This window comes from Scyliorhinus canicula, chromosome 3, assembly GCF_902713615.1.
Source record: "Scyliorhinus canicula chromosome 3, sScyCan1.1, whole genome shotgun sequence".
Lineage (NCBI taxonomy): Eukaryota > Metazoa > Chordata > Chondrichthyes > Carcharhiniformes > Scyliorhinidae > Scyliorhinus > Scyliorhinus canicula.
Genome location: NC_052148.1, coordinates 98,208,354 through 98,225,651, shown reverse-complemented (window position 1 = coordinate 98,225,651; position 17,298 = coordinate 98,208,354). Strand labels below are relative to the sequence as shown.

The 17,298-nt window shown below is 44.8% G+C and overlaps 1 protein-coding gene across 3 annotated transcripts in view; it reads right to left on the bottom strand.

The window, feature by feature from the left end:
- The window catches only part of LOC119962829, a 43,260-nt gene extending 26,659 nt beyond the window's left edge, over positions 1 to 16,601 (bottom strand). The window contains exons 1-2 of one of the 3 annotated variants that reach the window (XM_038790963.1): positions 16,448 to 16,569; positions 1,894 to 1,977 (exon numbers count right to left, since the gene is read on the bottom strand). Coding sequence is in view for 1 of the 3 variants with exons in the window: in XM_038790961.1 (XP_038646889.1) it covers positions 16,448 to 16,483 (36 nt within the window). In the remaining 2 variants the exon portion in view is untranslated. Of the gene's footprint in view, positions 1 to 1,893; positions 1,981 to 16,447 lie in introns of all 3 variants that reach the window. The other 2 variants (XM_038790962.1, XM_038790961.1) reach the window with 2 other exon arrangements.
- Positions 16,602 to 17,298: the final 697 nt, after the last annotated feature.

The following is a 17,298-nucleotide window of genomic DNA, read 5'->3' as shown; positions in this document are numbered from 1 at the left end:
GCAATGTTAGCAGCCTTCCCGTCACAATTGCTGTGACTGTCCCCTGGCCAGCTGGCATCTTGGGAGGCACTGGCACTCTGTCACCTTGAACAGCCTTGTCCAGTAGACTCTGCTAGCAGATAATAATAATTGTTTATTGTCACAAGTATGAAGTTACTGTGAAAAGCCCCTAGTTGCCACATTCTGCCGCTTGTTTGGGTAAGCCGGTACGGGAATTGAACCCGCGCTGCTGGCCTTGTTCTGCATTACAAACTGCTGTCTAGCCCACTGAGCTAAACTGGCCCTTTATTGACTTTACCTCGATCTGCCTTCCTGCTGCTGCCTCCCTTCCACAGGCCCTTGCTCTGCAGCAGGTTCCTCACCTTGCTGGACCACAGGGAGTACCTATCCTAGGTCTGCTGTCCTCCTCCATCAGTGGGAGAAGCCTCCCACTGAATGAACGGTTCCCCTGGGTATTGTTATATGCCTTTCAGAGATAGCAGCATGATATCAATTGAAGGGAAGTGTACCATACGACCCAATCTTACTTTCACTTTTGCTTTTGAACAGACCATACACACGTACACAGACTGCTGCTGATGTTTTCCAGCTTTCTACCTATGCATATCTGTTCTTATGTGCCTAGTCTACATAAATGAACCCACAAATGTTTACACAATCCCTTACGTGCGATTGGTGCTTATATAATTATGACAATGCAATATGGTGGTTAGTGGTGATGACAGACAATATTTAGGGCAGGTACAACATGGTTAACAGCACGTTACATGGCATGAGAAGACCCTTGATTCTATGGTCAGGCTGCAAGGGGCTGGTTTAGCACACTGGGCTAAATCGCTGGCTTTTAAAGCAGACCAAGCAGGTCAGCAGCACGGTTCGATTCCCGTACCAGCCTCCCCGGACAGGCGCTGGAATGTGGCGACTAGGGGCTTTTCACAGTAACTTCATTGAAGCCTACTCGTGACAATAAGCGATTTTCATTTTTCATTTCATCGTATTTGCAGTGTCTCAGAGTGTTTAAAATGTAATGGGTGATGGTGAAGAATAGCTTTGAAGAAACAGCACTCAGATAGTGCTCGGATACGAGCTAGTGAGCCAACGGTTCCCTTGTGGTGAGTTTGCGCTGCAAAGCCTGTGGTTTAGCGAGTCGGTCAGCATGTTGAGAAGACCAGCACCTGGTAGCTCAGTTGAGAAAGGTGAGTGACCAGGGTGGAGTTGGAACAATAGCATGCAAGGGAGATTCCAGAAACAAAAAAACAGTCACAGACATCAGGCCAGCGTAGGTTGTGATTATGACCAGCAAAGTTTCAGAAAGGCTTCCAAAAGCTGGGGTAACACTTGTCCCAAGTACTGTAAAAGGAAGGTCAAAGCCATATTGTCAAAATATCCACAAAATTCCCCAGTTTAAATTGGAATGCAGCTGACCTACTATCCAAATTCAAAACCTTTAGACAATGTACAGAGCTTTGATGGTTTCTTGATTCAGGTATGTCTGAACTAGAAAAGCAAGGCATAAAAACTGCTCTAGTAATTGTGAGTGAAGGTTTACTCAGGCTGAACACATCAGGATCAACAGAAAAAGTGTAAAAGTCTCCTAAGGATCTGGGGCGTGTTTCTCCATCCCGCCGCACCAGATTTCTGGTGCAGCACGTCATCGGGATTCTCCATTTCGCCGGCCAGTTAATGAGGTTTCCCATTGTGGGGCAGCCCCCGGGGCAGCCCCCTCCCCCCCCCCCCCCCCCCCCCCATTGGGAAATCCCCGGGCTGCCAGGAAAACAGGCTCATAATCAGATTTAACTTCCATATTGATCGACTGGAGTTCATGTCATTTCAATGAAGCCTACTGAGTCCACAAACAACTTTGTCAGCAGAAGCATAGAAAAGGTTACCCACTGTGACTTTGCAAACACAGAGCTAGTAGGTAGAATTGTTCAGGTGGTGATTGCATTCACTCCTACGGAAGCATTCAAGTGAGATCTGCTGGACAAACCCAAAACATATAGTATTATTGAATGACTCAGGGATGGATGTAAGTTCAAAGCAATTCTTGCAGGCTGATGAAGCTTCTAAGCTCGAAGAACCACCCCAATTATTGATGCACTCACCCCAATGTAACAGGACTCATGGTGTGTTCTTCTGCATGCACTGAGGAACAACCCAGCTTTCCAACAATTCTACAAGCATGTGACAGAAAAGGCCATTGGCAACAACGGTGCACAAGAGCAAAAGTTGATGCAGCTACAGGACCATTAGCAACAACAGTGATTGAGAGCAAAGCTTGATGCAGCTGCAGGACCATTAGCAACAACAGTGATTGAGAGCAAAGGTTGATGCAGCTACAGGACCATTAGCAACAACAGTGATTGAGAGCAAAGGTTGATGCAGCTGCAGGACCATTAGCAACAACAGCGATTGAGAGCAAAGGTTGATGCAGCTACAGGTCCATTAGCAACAACATGTCGATTGGTTTAACCAGGTCGGTCAAGGCAACCTTGAGGAGGGGTTTATAGAATGTATCCGCGATAGTTTCCTAGAACAGTATGTAATGGAACCTACGAGGGAACAAGCGGTCCTAGATCTTGTCCTGTGTAATGAGACAGGATTGATTCATGATCTCATAGTTAGGGATCCTCTCGGAAGGAGCGATCACAATATGGTGGAATTTAAAATACAGATGGAGGGTGAGAAAGTAAAATCAAATACTAGTGTTTTGTGTTTAAACAAAGGAGATTACAAGGGGATGAGAGAAGAACTAGCTAAGGTAGACTGGGAGCTAAGACTTTATGGTGGAACAGTTGAGGAACAGTGGAGAACCTTCCAAGCGATTTTTCACAGTGCTCAGCAAAGGTTTATACCAACAAAAAGGAAGGACGGTAGAAAGAGGGAAAATCGACCGTGGATATCTAAGGAAATAAGGGAGAGTATCAAATTGAAGGAAAAAGCATATAAAGTGGCAAAGATTGCTGGGAGATTAGAGGACTGGGAAATCTTTAGGGGGCAACAGAAAGCTACTAAAAAAGCTATAAAGAAGAGTAAGATAGAGTATGAGAGTAAAATTGCTCAGAATATAAAAACAGACAGTAAAAGTTTTTACAAATATATAAAACAAAAAAGAGTGGCTAAGGTAAATATTGGTCCTTTAGAGGATGAGAAGGGAGTTTTAATAATGGGAAATGAGGAAATGGCTGAGGAACTGAACAGGTTTTTTGGGTCGGTCTTCACAGTGGAAGACACAAATAACATGCCAGCGACTGATAGAAATTAGGCTATGACAGGTGAGGACCTTGAGAGCATTGTTATCACTAAGGAGGTAGTGATGGGCAAGCTAATGGGGCTAAAGGTAGACAAGTCTCCTGGCCCTGATGGAATGCATCCCAGAGTGCTAAAAGAGATGGCTAGGGAAATTGCAGATGCACTAGTGATAATTTACCAAAATTCACTAGACTCTGGGGTGGTCCCAGTGGATTGGAAATTAGCAAACGTGACACCACTGTTTAAAAAAGGAGGTAGGCAGAAAGCAGGAAATTATAGGCCAGTGAGCTTAACTTCGGTAGTAGGGAAGATGCTGGAATCTATCATCAAGGAAGAAATGGCGAGGCACCTGGATAGAAATTGTCCCATTGGGCAGACGCAGCATGGGTTCATAAAGGGCAGGTCAAGCCTAACTAATTTAGTGGAATTTTTTGAAGACATTACCAGTGCAGTAGATAACGGGGAGCCGATGGATGTCTGGATTTTCAGAAAGCCTTTGACAAGGTGCCACACAAAAGGTTGCTGCATAAGATAAAGATGCAAGGCATTAAGGGTAAAGTAGTAGCATGGATAGAGGATTGGTTAATTAATAGAAAGCAAAGAGTGGGGATTAATGGGTGTTTCTCTGGTTGGCAATCAGTAGCTAGTGGTGTCCCTCAGGGAACCGTGTTGGGCCCACAATTGTTCACAATTTACATAGATGATTTGGAGTTGGGGACCAAGGGCAATGTGTCCAAGTTTGCAGATGACACTAAGATGAGTGGTAAAGCAAAAAGTGCAGAGGATACTGGAAGTCTGCAGAGGGATTTGGATAGGTTAAGTGAATGGGCTAGGGTCTGGCAGATGGAATACAATGTTTACAAATGTGAGGTTATCCATTTTGGTAGGAATAACAGCAAACGGGATTATCATTTAAACGATAAAATATTAAAGCATGCCGCTGTGCAGAGAGACCTGGGTGTGCTAGTGCATGAGTCACAGAAGGTTGGTTTACAGGTGCAACAGGTGATTAAGAAGGCAAATGGAATTTTGTCCTTCATTGCTAGAGGGATGGAGTTTAAGACAAGGGAGGTTATGTTGCAATTGTATAAGGTGTTAGTGAGGCCACACCTGGAGTATTGTGTTCAGTTTTGGTCTCCTTACTTGAGAAAGGACGTACTGGCACTGGAGGGTGTGCAGAGGAGATTCACTAGGTTAATCCCAGAGCTGAAGGGGTTGGATTATGAGAGGTTGAGTAGACTGGGACTGTACTCGTTGGAAGTTAGAAGGATGAGGGGGGATCTTATAGAAACATTTAAAATTATGAAGGGAATAGATAGGATAGATGCGGGCAGGTTGTTTCCACTGGCGGGTGAAAGCAGAACTAGGGGACATAGCCTCAAAATAAGGGGACGTAGATTTAGGACTGAGTTTAGGAGGAACTTCTTCACCTAAAGGGTTGTGAATCTACGGAATTCCTTGCCCAGTGAAGCAGTTGAGGCTCCTTCATTGCATATTTTTAAGGTAAAGATAGATAGTTTTTTGAAGAATAAAGGGATTAAGGGTTATGGTGTTCGGGCCGGAAAGTGGAGCTGAGTCCACAAAAGATCAGCCATGATCTCATTGAATGGCGGAGCAGGCTCGAGGGGCCAGATGGCCTACTCCTGCTCCTAGTTCTTATGTTCTTATGTTCTTTAACAGTGATTGAGAGCAAAGGTTGATGCAGCTACAGGACCATTAGCAACAACAGTGATTGAGAGCAAAGGTTGATGCAGCTACAGGACCATTAGCAACAACCGTGATCGAGAGCAAATGTTGATGCAGCTACAGGACCATTAGCAGCAACAGCGATTAAGAGCAAAGCTTGATGCAGCTGTAAAGAGCCACAAACTATTATAAGCAGACTATACACTATCGGTACCTTCAACCAATAGAAAGGATCATCTGATTTCCTGTCGGAAGCAGATACTATTTTGGGTTAAACCAATTAAACTAAATTTAACAAACTGAAGGACAAATTAAAGGAGAAGCCACTTAAAGGGATACTGCATCGAACAAAAGCAAATGACAAAAGAAGCTTTAAACATTGAATTAAAATGTTATTTAAGAGGTTGCTAAAACACCCACGATCTTATGGTGCCAGCAGACACCACATGCTCCTTCTCCGGGAAGTCCCGGCCACTAATATAGCCATAGTAGAGAGGCAGACAGTCAGGCTGGAGGACCCCCTCGGTTGCCCGCTGCCTGGACCTGTTTAGTCAGAGGCATATACATGAACTGATTGATAAACCAATAAATTACGATGCTGTGCAAGATGAGACGAAGAGCAGTGAACACATGTTTCACACTGTGAATCTCATGGAATACACTGAAGTGTTGCCAAGATTCAAACGATTTGCTCTAATAAAGTTGGTGTGGTGATCCACCACTGTGTAATTGTGTGTGTGCCTGTATTAGGGGATGTACAGCAGTACCTATATTACAGTTTTGTTGGTAGCCCCTGCCGGCTAGCTCCGCCCACAGGGAGCAGTATAAATATGTATGAGTTCTCCTGAGCTGCCATTCTACCAGCTGCAGTTGGAGGATAAACATCTCATGGTAATAAAGCCTCTCTTGTACCGATTCGAGTCTTTAAGTGCAATTGATAGCGCATCAGTTGGTAACTCCTTGTTATTGGCCAAGATTGACACTGGGCAACTGCCAACAAAGTCGCCCTGTGAACTCTGAAATACATGCATCCACTGCCATGGCTAAACCTATTACTTTGACACTTTCAGCATACAATGGTTCACTTATGCAGAGCAAGTACAAACAATCCTCCTGGGTGACACGGATGTTCTACATTGTGAAGACTAATGCCCAGTGTAGGCGTACCAACATGTCCACACCAAAATTCAGTGTGTGCATGGAAACACAGTGGGTGTGTATCCGAATGTGTTGGAAAGGCAGGATACATGGCTGCAAATAGGACAATGGCTGACTTTACCAGAACAGAGCTCGGACACTTTGCTAGTGCTAGCAATTTAGCTTTTGATCATTTCAACACTAAATGAAAGCTTTTCCTGAGGGAAGGAGTCAAGCTCCACTCTGGAATTCTTTTGCCAGCTATGTGAAATCTGTACCTTTTGATGACCAACTGTTCTGGCAGAGAAACAGTTTCTTCCCATCAACCTTATCAAAACCCTTCATAATCATAAGCAGCTCAATTGAATCTGTCCTGGTCCTTTGCTCACAGGAAAACAATCCCAGCTTTTCTAATCTCTCCACATAACGGAATTCAGTCATTCCTGTTTCTATTCTGATAAAACTCCTCTGCACTCTCTCCAAGGCATTGTCATTCTTTTTAAAGTGTGGTGCTCAGGATTGCAAATATTGTTTTGACTGAGGTCTAACCAGTGATTATTAAATATTTTTCATGACATCCTAGCTTTTGTGCAATGCAGCTCTATTTATAAAGCTAATGATCCCATGTATTTTTTAAATGTTTTATTGGCTTTTCGTTATTTCACATCAGAATGTACGGAGCATATTGTGAAGAGCACGGTCATACGGTAACAGATATGAGACATAACAATAGTCCAACCCTAATCTGCCGAACATATTTGCAAGTTTCTACCTGGGGCTCGGGGGGGGGGGGGGGGGGGGGAGGTTGGGGTTGGGGTCCTGGCATCACAGAGTGTGGTCAGTGTGTTCTACCCTGGAACATTTTAACCCTGCTTTTGGGTCATTCCTTTGTTGTGTTTTCGATTTTCTGCCGTCTGCCTTGTTGGTCTCCGCCCCCTCCCCCCTCTCTTCCCCCTTCTTTCCGTTTCTCCCCCCTTTATCCTTCCCCTTTTCTTTATGCTCTGTGGCCCATATATGGATCCCCCCCCCACCCCTGCCGCCGCCGCTGCTCCATTGACTGTTGGATATGTGTTTTTAACAGCCTTATCAACTTCTCCAATCACCTTCAAAAATTTTGAGCGTGATTTAATGGCCTCATCACGCCCGACTTGGTGATGTGAAGAGGCTGTCAAATCCCGTAAGAGATCGCTCGCAAAATTGACAATGCCCGAAACATCTCACGAGATTTAATGAAATCTCACGCGACGTCGCGATCTGGATCTTGCCCTCACTGGCTGGGATCAAAAAAAAATGTAATTATCCATTAGGCTGATTTAAATATGTCTGTGCTGTATTCTCCTGGGACTTGGGAATTAACAGCCTTGCTGTTTAGCAGCAACTTCCACAAATGAGGATCAGGTGTAATGGTACCTGGGGTTTCTCCCACACCATTAAAGATCCCTGGGTGATCGGGCTCTGGGCAGGATGGTACAACTGGGCACCTTGGCATTGCCAGCCTGGCACCATGGCACTGCCACCCAGGCACGCAAACAGTGCCATCCACTGTCAGGGTGCTCGGGTGGCACTCTTAGGCTGGCAGGGGAACTGGCTGGGTGCCAGGCTGACAATTCCATGTTGCCCAGGTGCCAGGTTACCCATGCCAGGGATCAGTCCAAGGGGTGCCGTGCACTTAAAATGTGGGATGAGAGGGGGGGCTTGAGGACCCCTAAGAGGTACAGTGGGCCGTTCCTCACCAAGGCCAAAGAAAACGGCAAAGTCCCGTTCAATAATGTTGTTGTTCTTGGTGCTGTAGGCGTAAATTTGATTTTGCGTCTTATATACCCCAACCCAGGCCATATTATATTCTTTCATGGTATTTAAGTATCGCTGGCAAAGCGAACATTTCTTGCCCATCCTTAACTGCCCTTGAGGAGGCGGCGGTTAGCCACTGCCATGAAGCAGGCCAGGTACGCTCACAGTGTATTCGGAAGGGAGTTCCAGGATTTTAATCCAGCAACACCATTGAAGGAATAATGATATAGTTCCAAGTCAGGAAGGTATGTGTCTTAAAGAGAAACTTGCAGTTGATGCTGTTCCAATGAGCAGAATTTAATCTGGGTGACAACTTCACTGGCTGAAGAGTCAAATAGGGCACCATGTTACCTTCTTTGGTGAAGGCCTCCCATATTCATGCTAATTAGGTAGTTCAGTGGCAAGTGGCATGCCTTAGCTGGGAGAAAGGACCTGCGGGGTGGAGAAAACACCTTGAGGGAGATTCTCCGGTCTCCGATGCCAAAATCGCGTTCAGCGATCGGCTGGAGAATCCCCATTGGCACCAATATCAGGGGCGGCGCTGCTTTTGCAATGCTCCACCCTCTCCAAAACGCGTACTCGCAGAATACGCTGCACGCCGTCGGAACGGCCTCAGGATGTTACCTGACCCCCCCATGCTCCGCCCCCAATGGGCCGAGTTCCCGACAGTGTCGGTCGTGTGTGGTATTTTATTTCAGGAACTCGGCGTGGCCACTGCGGACTATGTCCAGCATTGCCACAGTCGGGGGGGGGGCTCCAATCCGTGGGTAGGGGATGGCTTTAGCGGGGGCTGCGGGCACTGGTGGGGGTTGGTCTGGTGAGCCTGGTCACTATTTGGGAGGCCAGGACCATGTTACACAGCGTGGACGCTGCAGGCCACAAATTTCCGGCCGTATCCGCAGCTAAAGCCAGGGGCTCTACGCTGCGTGCCTGCCAGCCCCCCCACCAGATGGAGGATCGGTGGCCGTTTTGCGCCGTTTTTTCGGTCGTAAAGCACTACCGTTCCCACGCCAGCATCAGCATCAGAGAATCGGAGCTTTCAGCCCCTGAGGAGCTGCCAGATAACATCGTAGGCAGTGTCAGTGGGAGTGATGGTAGGTGCTGGTAATGGAACCACTAGAGACCCAGGATCATCAGGGAACTATATTGCTGTTCCTTCATTGTTACTGGGTCAAAATCCTGGAAGCCGTCCCTAACAGCACAGTGGGTGTACCTACACTCCATGGACTGCAGAGGTTCAAGAAGACAGTTCACCATCACAACCACCCTAAGATTAATTAGGGAAGAGCAATGAACGTTAGCCTCGCCAGCCGCACCCACATTGGCGCAATGGTAGCTCAATGGTTAGTACTGTTGCTTCACAGCTCCAGGGTCCCAGGTTTGATTCCTGGCTTGGATCACTGTCTGTGTGAGTCTGCACATTGTTCCCCTGTCTGTGTGGGTTTACTCCGGGTGCTCCAGTTTCCTCCAAGTCCTGAAAGACATGTTTGTTAGGTAATTTGGACATTCTGAATTCTCCCTCTATGCACCCAAACAGGTGCCGGAATGTGGCGACTAGGGGCTTTTCACAGTAACGTCTTTGCAGTGTTAATGTAAGCCTACTTGTGACATAAAGATTATTATTACATTCCGTGAATGAACAAAAGTAAAATCAAGACAAAGGTGAGGGCAGGATGAGGGTCGCAGGGAGGGAGTCATTGAGGGGGTGCGGGGGTGGAGGGGAGAGGGTCAGTAGCAAAGGCAGGGTGGTGGATCTCAGTGGACAGGCTGCCCTTATTGATCCAGCACTGAGTACCTGACAATGCGGGGCCCTGTCCTGGGAGCTTTAAGTTGTGGCCCCACTTAAAGGCCACAATGGGTAGCGGGGTGGGAAGATTGACCATGAGCGTTCCCACCTTGGTCTTGATTGGGGCTGAGGTGGAAATGCGGTGGTGTCCCCACCTGGTTACCTCCCACCCAATTAAATAAACTGCCCACCTCCGGTCCCACCTCTTGGGACAGCATTAAATTCTGCCCAATGCGTCTGATGTCCTTATCCTTCTCAGTGGTAGAAGTTGTGGGTTTGGAAGGTGTTGCTGTTGGAATCTTGAGGTGTTGCTGCGGTGGATATAGTATATAATGTCAATATTATTTGCCACTTTTCATGCCAAGCCTGAATGTTGTCCAGGTCTTGTTGCATTTGGACAAGGACTACCTCATAATCTGAGTTGTGAATGGATCTGCATACTACACAATAGTCAGCAAACATCACTGAGCTTACGATGGAAGGAAGGTCATTGGTGAAGCAGCTGCAGATGGCTGGGTCTAGCACATTGCACTGAGGAACTCCTTCAATGATATCCAAGGACTGAGTTGATTGGCCTCCAAAAACCACAACCATCTTCCTTTATAATAATAATAATCACTTATTGTCACAGGTAAGCTTCAATGAAGTTACTGTGAAAAGTCCCCAGCCACCACATTCCAGCACCTGTTTGGGGAGGCCGGTACGGGAATTGAACCCGTGCTGCTGGCCTTGTTCTGCATTACAAGCCAGCTGTTTAGTCCACTATGCTAAATATGGGTGTTCCAACTACTGGTGAGTTTTCCCCCTGATTCCTATTGACTCCAGTTTTACTCAGGCTCCTTGATGTCACACTTGATGTCAAGGGCAGGCTGTCATTTCACTTCTTGTGTCCAGCTCTTTTATCCAAAATATATATAGCCAAATTGTTATATACTGACATACACGGTAGCATTGTGGATAGCACAATCGCTTCACAGCGCCAGGGTCCCACGTTCGATTCTGGCTTGGGTCACTGTCTGTGCGGAGTCTGCACATCCTCCCCGTGCGTGCGTGGGTTTCCTCCGGGTGCTCCGGTTTCCTCCCACAGTCCAAAGATGTGCAGGTTAGGTGGATTGGCTATGATAAATTGCCCTTAGTGTCCAAAATTGCCCTTAGTGTTGGGTGGGGTTACTGGGTTATGGGGATAGGGTGGAGGCGTTGACCTTGGGTAGGGGGTAGGGTGCTCTTTCCAAGAGCTGGTGCAGACTCGATGGGCCGAATGGCCCCCTTCTGCACTGTAAAATTCTACGTAAATATTGTTTGAACATGCTTTACTCTTTTTTAAAATCATAACCATGCATTGTATTGCAGAAATACAAAGAATTTTCATAAGGTTTTGCTAATCTCCTGCTGTAACTTCAGCAGAATATTCTGGATACTTCGGAAATTTGTCCATAATGTAATTCCTCTTGAATTTCAGACAATCTTTTGTGGAACGTATGGTCGAGAATGTGGAGAATGTCGACAAAACTTCAACCTCAAACTGTATAAAGTTAAGCAGCTGGATTCTCAGTCGGCGGGATCCTCCGTTTTACTGGCAGCGCACTCACGGCCATGGATTTCCCGATGGCGTGGGGGTGCCCACAATGGGAAACCCCATTGACCGGAAGCCGGGACAGAGAATCTCGCTGTGGGCAAGGCGCGCCGCACCAGAAAACGGATGGAGAATCCCACCCAAGATTTTTCCTTTCAGTATTGTGCTGTGCCACCACGTTCTCCTCACAAATATAACACAAATATACGGGTGGCACAGTGGTTAGCACCGCTTCCTCATAACGCCAGGGACCCGAGTTTAGTTCTGACCTTGGGTGACTGTGTGGAGTTTGTAAATTCTCCTTGTGTCTGCGTGGGTTTTCTCCCACAATCCAAAGATGTGCAGATTAGATGAATTGGCCATGCTAAATAGCCCCTTAGTGTCCAAAGATTAGGTGGTGTTCCGGGGATAGGGGAGGGGGGAGGGGGGGGGGGATTGGGTGTGGTGTTCTTTCGGATGATTGGTACAGACTCCATGGTCCGAATGGCCTCCTTCTGCACTGCAGGGATTCTATGATCATTTGAACTACTAACAGAGGCAGGTAGGTCCTGATCTCAAACTACTTCTGGCCCCTGTACACACTGGGATATGTAATTGCTCTTCTTTAATCAAGAAAATTAACTCAACAGCTTTCAACCACACCAACAATACCTATAGAGCATTTTTAATATGTAAAACATTGCAAGGTACAGCACAAACAAAAGTTTAACACAGTTCAAATTAAGACGATATGAGGGCAGGTGATGTTTTAAGGGTAGCTTAAAGAAGGAGAATGGTAGCGAGGCAGTGAGCCAGTCCAGTGTTGGTAGTGTAGTGGCAATGTCACTGAACTAATAATCCATAAACCCAGGCTAATATTCTGGGAACATGAGTTCAAATCCCACCATGGCAGTTGCTGGAATTCAAAATCAATTTAAAAAATCTGGAATTAAAATAGTCTCAGTAATAGTGACCATGAATAAATTATATAGCCTCTAGTGCTTTCTGGAGAAGAGAATTCCACAAACAAATGGCCTGCTTGGGAGGAAAATAACTCACTTCATCTCTGTCTTAAAATGGAGGCCTCTGATTCTTAAATTGTGCCCGTTATTTCTAGTCTTTCCCCAAGAGGAAACATCCTCCCAATATCTGCCCTCTCATGTCCCCTCAGGATCCTATATGCTTCAATAAGAGCACCTCTCATTCTTCTGAACTCCAGTGCATATAGCTTCAACCTGTTCAACCTTTCTTCATAGGATAAGCCCCTTTTCCCAGGAATGAGTCGTTAACTATCTCTGAACTGCTTCTAATGTTATTACAACCCTTTTCAAACATGGTGCTCCTGATATAATAGCTGCCCTGGGCAACTGCTGCAAAACTTCTCTACTTTAATATTTCATTCCTCTTACAATAAATACCAAAAAAAACAATACCTTACTAAGCACCTGTATAATAACATTTTGTGATACATGTACCAGGACCCTCAGTTCCATCCGTGAATAGAGTTAATGTTTCAAATCTGTATGCCTCTTCTTTAGAGCTAAAGAGAGCTGAATAAGAGTCAAAGGGACTTGAAATGTTAACTCTATCTTTTCTCTCCACAGATTCTGCCAGACCTGTTGAGTTTATCCAGAACTTTCTGTTTTTGAACTCAAACCTCCTCGTTTATTCAATTTAGTAGTGTAGTATTTTGGATAAAAATCCTACCTTCTGAATATTACTGTCAAATCATTTTAAAGCTTTAAAATCCTATTTTGGGCAGCACGGTGGCCTAGTGGTTAGCACAACCGCCTCACGGCGCTGAGATCCCAGGTTCGATACCGGCTCTGGGTCACTGTCCGTATGGAGTTTGCACATTCTCCCCGTGTCTGCGTGGGTTTCGCCCCCACAACCCAAAAATGTGCAGAGTAGGTGGATTGGACACACTAAATTGCCCTTTAATTGGAAAGAATAATTGGGTAATTTAAATTTATAAAAAAAAATTTTTTTTTAAATCCTATTCTGGGATATTTTCAGTAATTTTAAACATTTTATTTAAATGTTTTGCGCAACAGAGTGTTTGCAAAGTGAAAACAATGCGGTGAATTTCCATGGCTTAAATCTTTATTGATTAACTGAACGTTTTGTTTCAATGTCTGAAAGCTTTATTTTAACTGAATCAACATCAATCAATCAGCAGAATGTAAACTCTGATCTGTTCTGTTCCACTGTTCATTTTATAGGCACACTGACACACAATATGATGTAAAAATAAAGCATATTACTTCTGATCACAGTAATTGTATAATCTCCCCTCTGAACTTGCAATTTCTAAAGAATTTTAATTTCTGTTTGACACTCAAACGTTAAAACACATATCACTTTCTTGTTAGTTAAAAGCCATTTAACATGTGGCGCTGGGTTACTTACTGCACTTAATTCAAAGCTGGCGGTGATTTCAAGTATCCGCTATAAGGACAAACACCTTACAAAATAAACATGAAACTAAAGGGGTATCTAAATAGCATTGGCTATTTTCCAATTAAAAAGGAATGCTTGAGCCAGTTTCTTACTGATAAGTTGTACTGGAATGTACCGACTTACTTTCATCTCTGGTTCTTGGTGATACATTAGCACGGATAGAGGATTAGGTAATGGATAGAAAGGAGAGAGTAGGGATAAATGGGGCATCTTCAAGTTGGTAGGCTATGACTAATGACAAGGAGCAGTGCTGGGACCTCAACAATTTGCAATCTATGTTAATGACTTGGACAAAGACATATATCTATGTTTTTCTGACCAGCCAAAGCTAGGTGTTAATAAAAGTTGTGAACAGGACACAAAGCAACTTTAAAAAAAACAGATTAAGGGAGTGGACAACATTGTGACAGGTGGAGTATAATGTGGGGAGGTGTGAGAAAAGAAAAACAGAATGTTTTTTTAAAAGGTGTGAAAATTGTAAATGTTGATGTTGAGAAAGACCTGGGTGTACTTATACAAACAACACAAAAGGTTAGCAAGTAAGTACAGCAAGCAATTTGGAAGGCATATGGCATATTGGCCTTAATTCTAAGAGGTTTGGAGTACAAGAACAATTATACAGGAATTTGGTGAGACCACATTTAGAATACTATGTTTAATCTTGTTCTCCATATTTAAGGGAGGTCATCCGTGCATTGGAGGCGGTACAGTGAAGACTCACTAGATCGGTTCCTAGGATGAGAGGCTGAATAAATTGAGTCTATATTTGATTGAATTTAGAAGAATGATAAGTGATCACATTTGGTATTTTCATGATTAAGAGCTGGATATTATGCATCCTGTATATGGGAAACATGGCCGCTTGATGCACTTAATTATGGGAGAGGCTCTGTTTTGGTTTCCTGGTGGTGGCAAACCTCTTCTGATTGAGTTGGGTATGGATGGGCTGACAGGGGATTCCTGGCCGTAGGTTCCGAATTGTTAAATAGGCACATTAATAAGCTAATTAATGAGCCATTATCCTTAAAACCCTCTACAAACCCATTGCAATGACACCCTCGAAATGCCACCCCCTGATTGGCCTGTTGCACTCGGCAGACGGGGACCCGAATCCCAGGGAAGTCCCAACTTTGGCGACTCAAGCACTGAAGATTTCTTGATTCTGTCAGGCTGCCCCACGCCTGCCAGTTGTCCAACCGGTTGACCAGAACAGAGTCCTAGTATCTGAAGGGTGGCAAATAGTGAGAGGTTGTTCCTCTTACTGGTGAATCCGTAATAATGTGGCACAGTTTCCAGATGTGGGGGATGATAATTTAGGACTGAGGTGAGGAGAAATTTCTCCACTCAAGTATTTGTTAATACTTGGAATTCTGTACTCCCGAAGGTTGTGGTTGCCCCATCATTGAATAAATTTAAGACTGAGATAGACAGATCTTTTGGACTCTCAGGGATTCAAGGGAGTGGGCAAGCAAGTGAAGTTGAGGCAGACGATCACCACTCTCATCTCACGTTCCCCCACAGTCCAGACATTAGTTGGCCAACACAAATATCCTTATGACATGTCACTTTTCTTTGTCAACTGGAAAGCAACAGGACTGATTACCCCAATTGGATTCAGCTAGACTGTCAGCCAAATGCCCCCCCCCCCCCCCCCCCCCACCCCACCCCACCCCACACACACACACACACTCACACACATTTTCAATATTTTTATGCCTGGCAAAGTGAAATGTTCAACGAAAATTAAAAACAATCTTTTTTAATGTCCCAACGATTTTTCTCAGGGTTGCACACAGCAGTGTCCTGGCTCTTGACTTTCAATTCCTGGGGACTTCAGGCTAATCCTGGAGAGTTGGCATCCCTACTCTCACTGTGCCACCTCCAGTCCAAGGACATTTTTCTTTAAATACGATCACAATGAATGAAGAAGCAGGCTCCAAAGGAAAGTTAGATGTGGTGAGAAAAGGAAATGCTGAGGAAGACGATTTTCAGGAATTTTTTATGTGGGGAGAAATGTGGTTCTATCGATTGGAACATGGTGGCTGAACGACTGGCCCTAGATGGAGTGGACAGAGGGGGATCCAAAGAAACCAGGCGGTGAAAGTTGGAATATATGCCTGCAAAAGGTTGCAGTGGTAGGGTGGAAAGGGATTCGGTACAAATTCACAGTGCTCCCAATTAAATTAATCAGAAAAAAATGCAGGAGCACTTTGTTTCTGTGAAGTGATGCTCTGGCAGCAGTGCTTTGAAAAATGGACGCTTAAGTCCACATTAACCTCAAGCAACCAAATGTTACTCATTGTTAAGGAAACACAAACTCGGTAATTCTGCGATATTTCAGAACCTTGATAAATCGTACAAGTAAATCCTCTTTATCTATCCCTGAGAACAAACTACTATTTTTATCCTGAATGCCGATGTTGGCTTTACTGTTGCACTTATCTAAAGATTCAATCATAACTGTGTCTTCAATTTGAATTTTGAAACTAGCCACCATGGTGATAACAACTGATAACATTCAATATTTACAAGTTTGCTCCTGAAAACCCGCAGATTGTTACTTTTAAGGATGCGTTTCAAAATTGAAGTTTTGAAAATCAAAAATTGAAAATTGAAAATCAAAGTTGAAAATTCAACTCGAGGAGAAAGTACACATCTTCTGAGCCTTTTATTATGCAATTAATTGAATTTTTCTCAGTAATATTTCTCTCTGGCCGTATTTACAGAGCTTGATCACTATGTATTTACCATCACAGAAACGTCTAAGTGAGTATATCACTTACCTTAAGGTGAGCTGAAGAAATGAGACAGAAAATCATTCTAAATTGCCGTGAGCTATTTCTGACAGCTTCTGAGTAATCATGAACATGTTCCAAGAGTGGCGAAGTACTAGCCAGCACAAATGACTAAACAGACTTTCAACCACAAAAAGGAATTCAGTTATCTCTTTAATCATCAGCTGCGTTTCCTCATTTACCATATGTGGCAGCCTTACTTAGTCAACTTCTTCTGAGCTATTTAGTGTTTTCAGCACAATAACTGAAAGAAAATCCTTTGAAAATTACGCATACCATGAAATACTGTGGAGATGAAAAATAGAACCAACCAATGTTTTGAAACGGATGGATCTTTAACCATCTTTCTTCAAAGCTTTGTTTTGACTTGGTAAGAGTCATGGAGCATTATGGGCAGGATAGAAAGCAGCGACACCGGAATCGGGAAACGCGATTGGACAGAGAATCACACATGAGCTGAAAATCATGGCCGCGTGGGCACCCGATGGAATGCCATGCTCCAGTGCCTCAACGGCGGTGTCAATGCGTTCTACTCCACATATACAGTAAACGCCGCAGGCATCTCATTAATAGGCCCAACCTGGTATTCTCCGTAGCCTCCATGATGCTCTGCCTCCGCCAGGAAGAATTACCGACGGCGAGTATCATTGTGATTTTAAAAACCTGGAAACAGGCGCCGTCACTGCTGAGGGAGGGAGAGGAGGTAGGACATGTTCAAAGAGGTGCTACCGTGGGCTGCCGGTCCTGCTGCTGGCAAGGCTGGCTGGGTGTGAGGGGTAGGGGGTGGTCTGCCAGGGAAGGGAGTGTGTTGTAACAGGGGGTGACCAAGGGATGGGCCG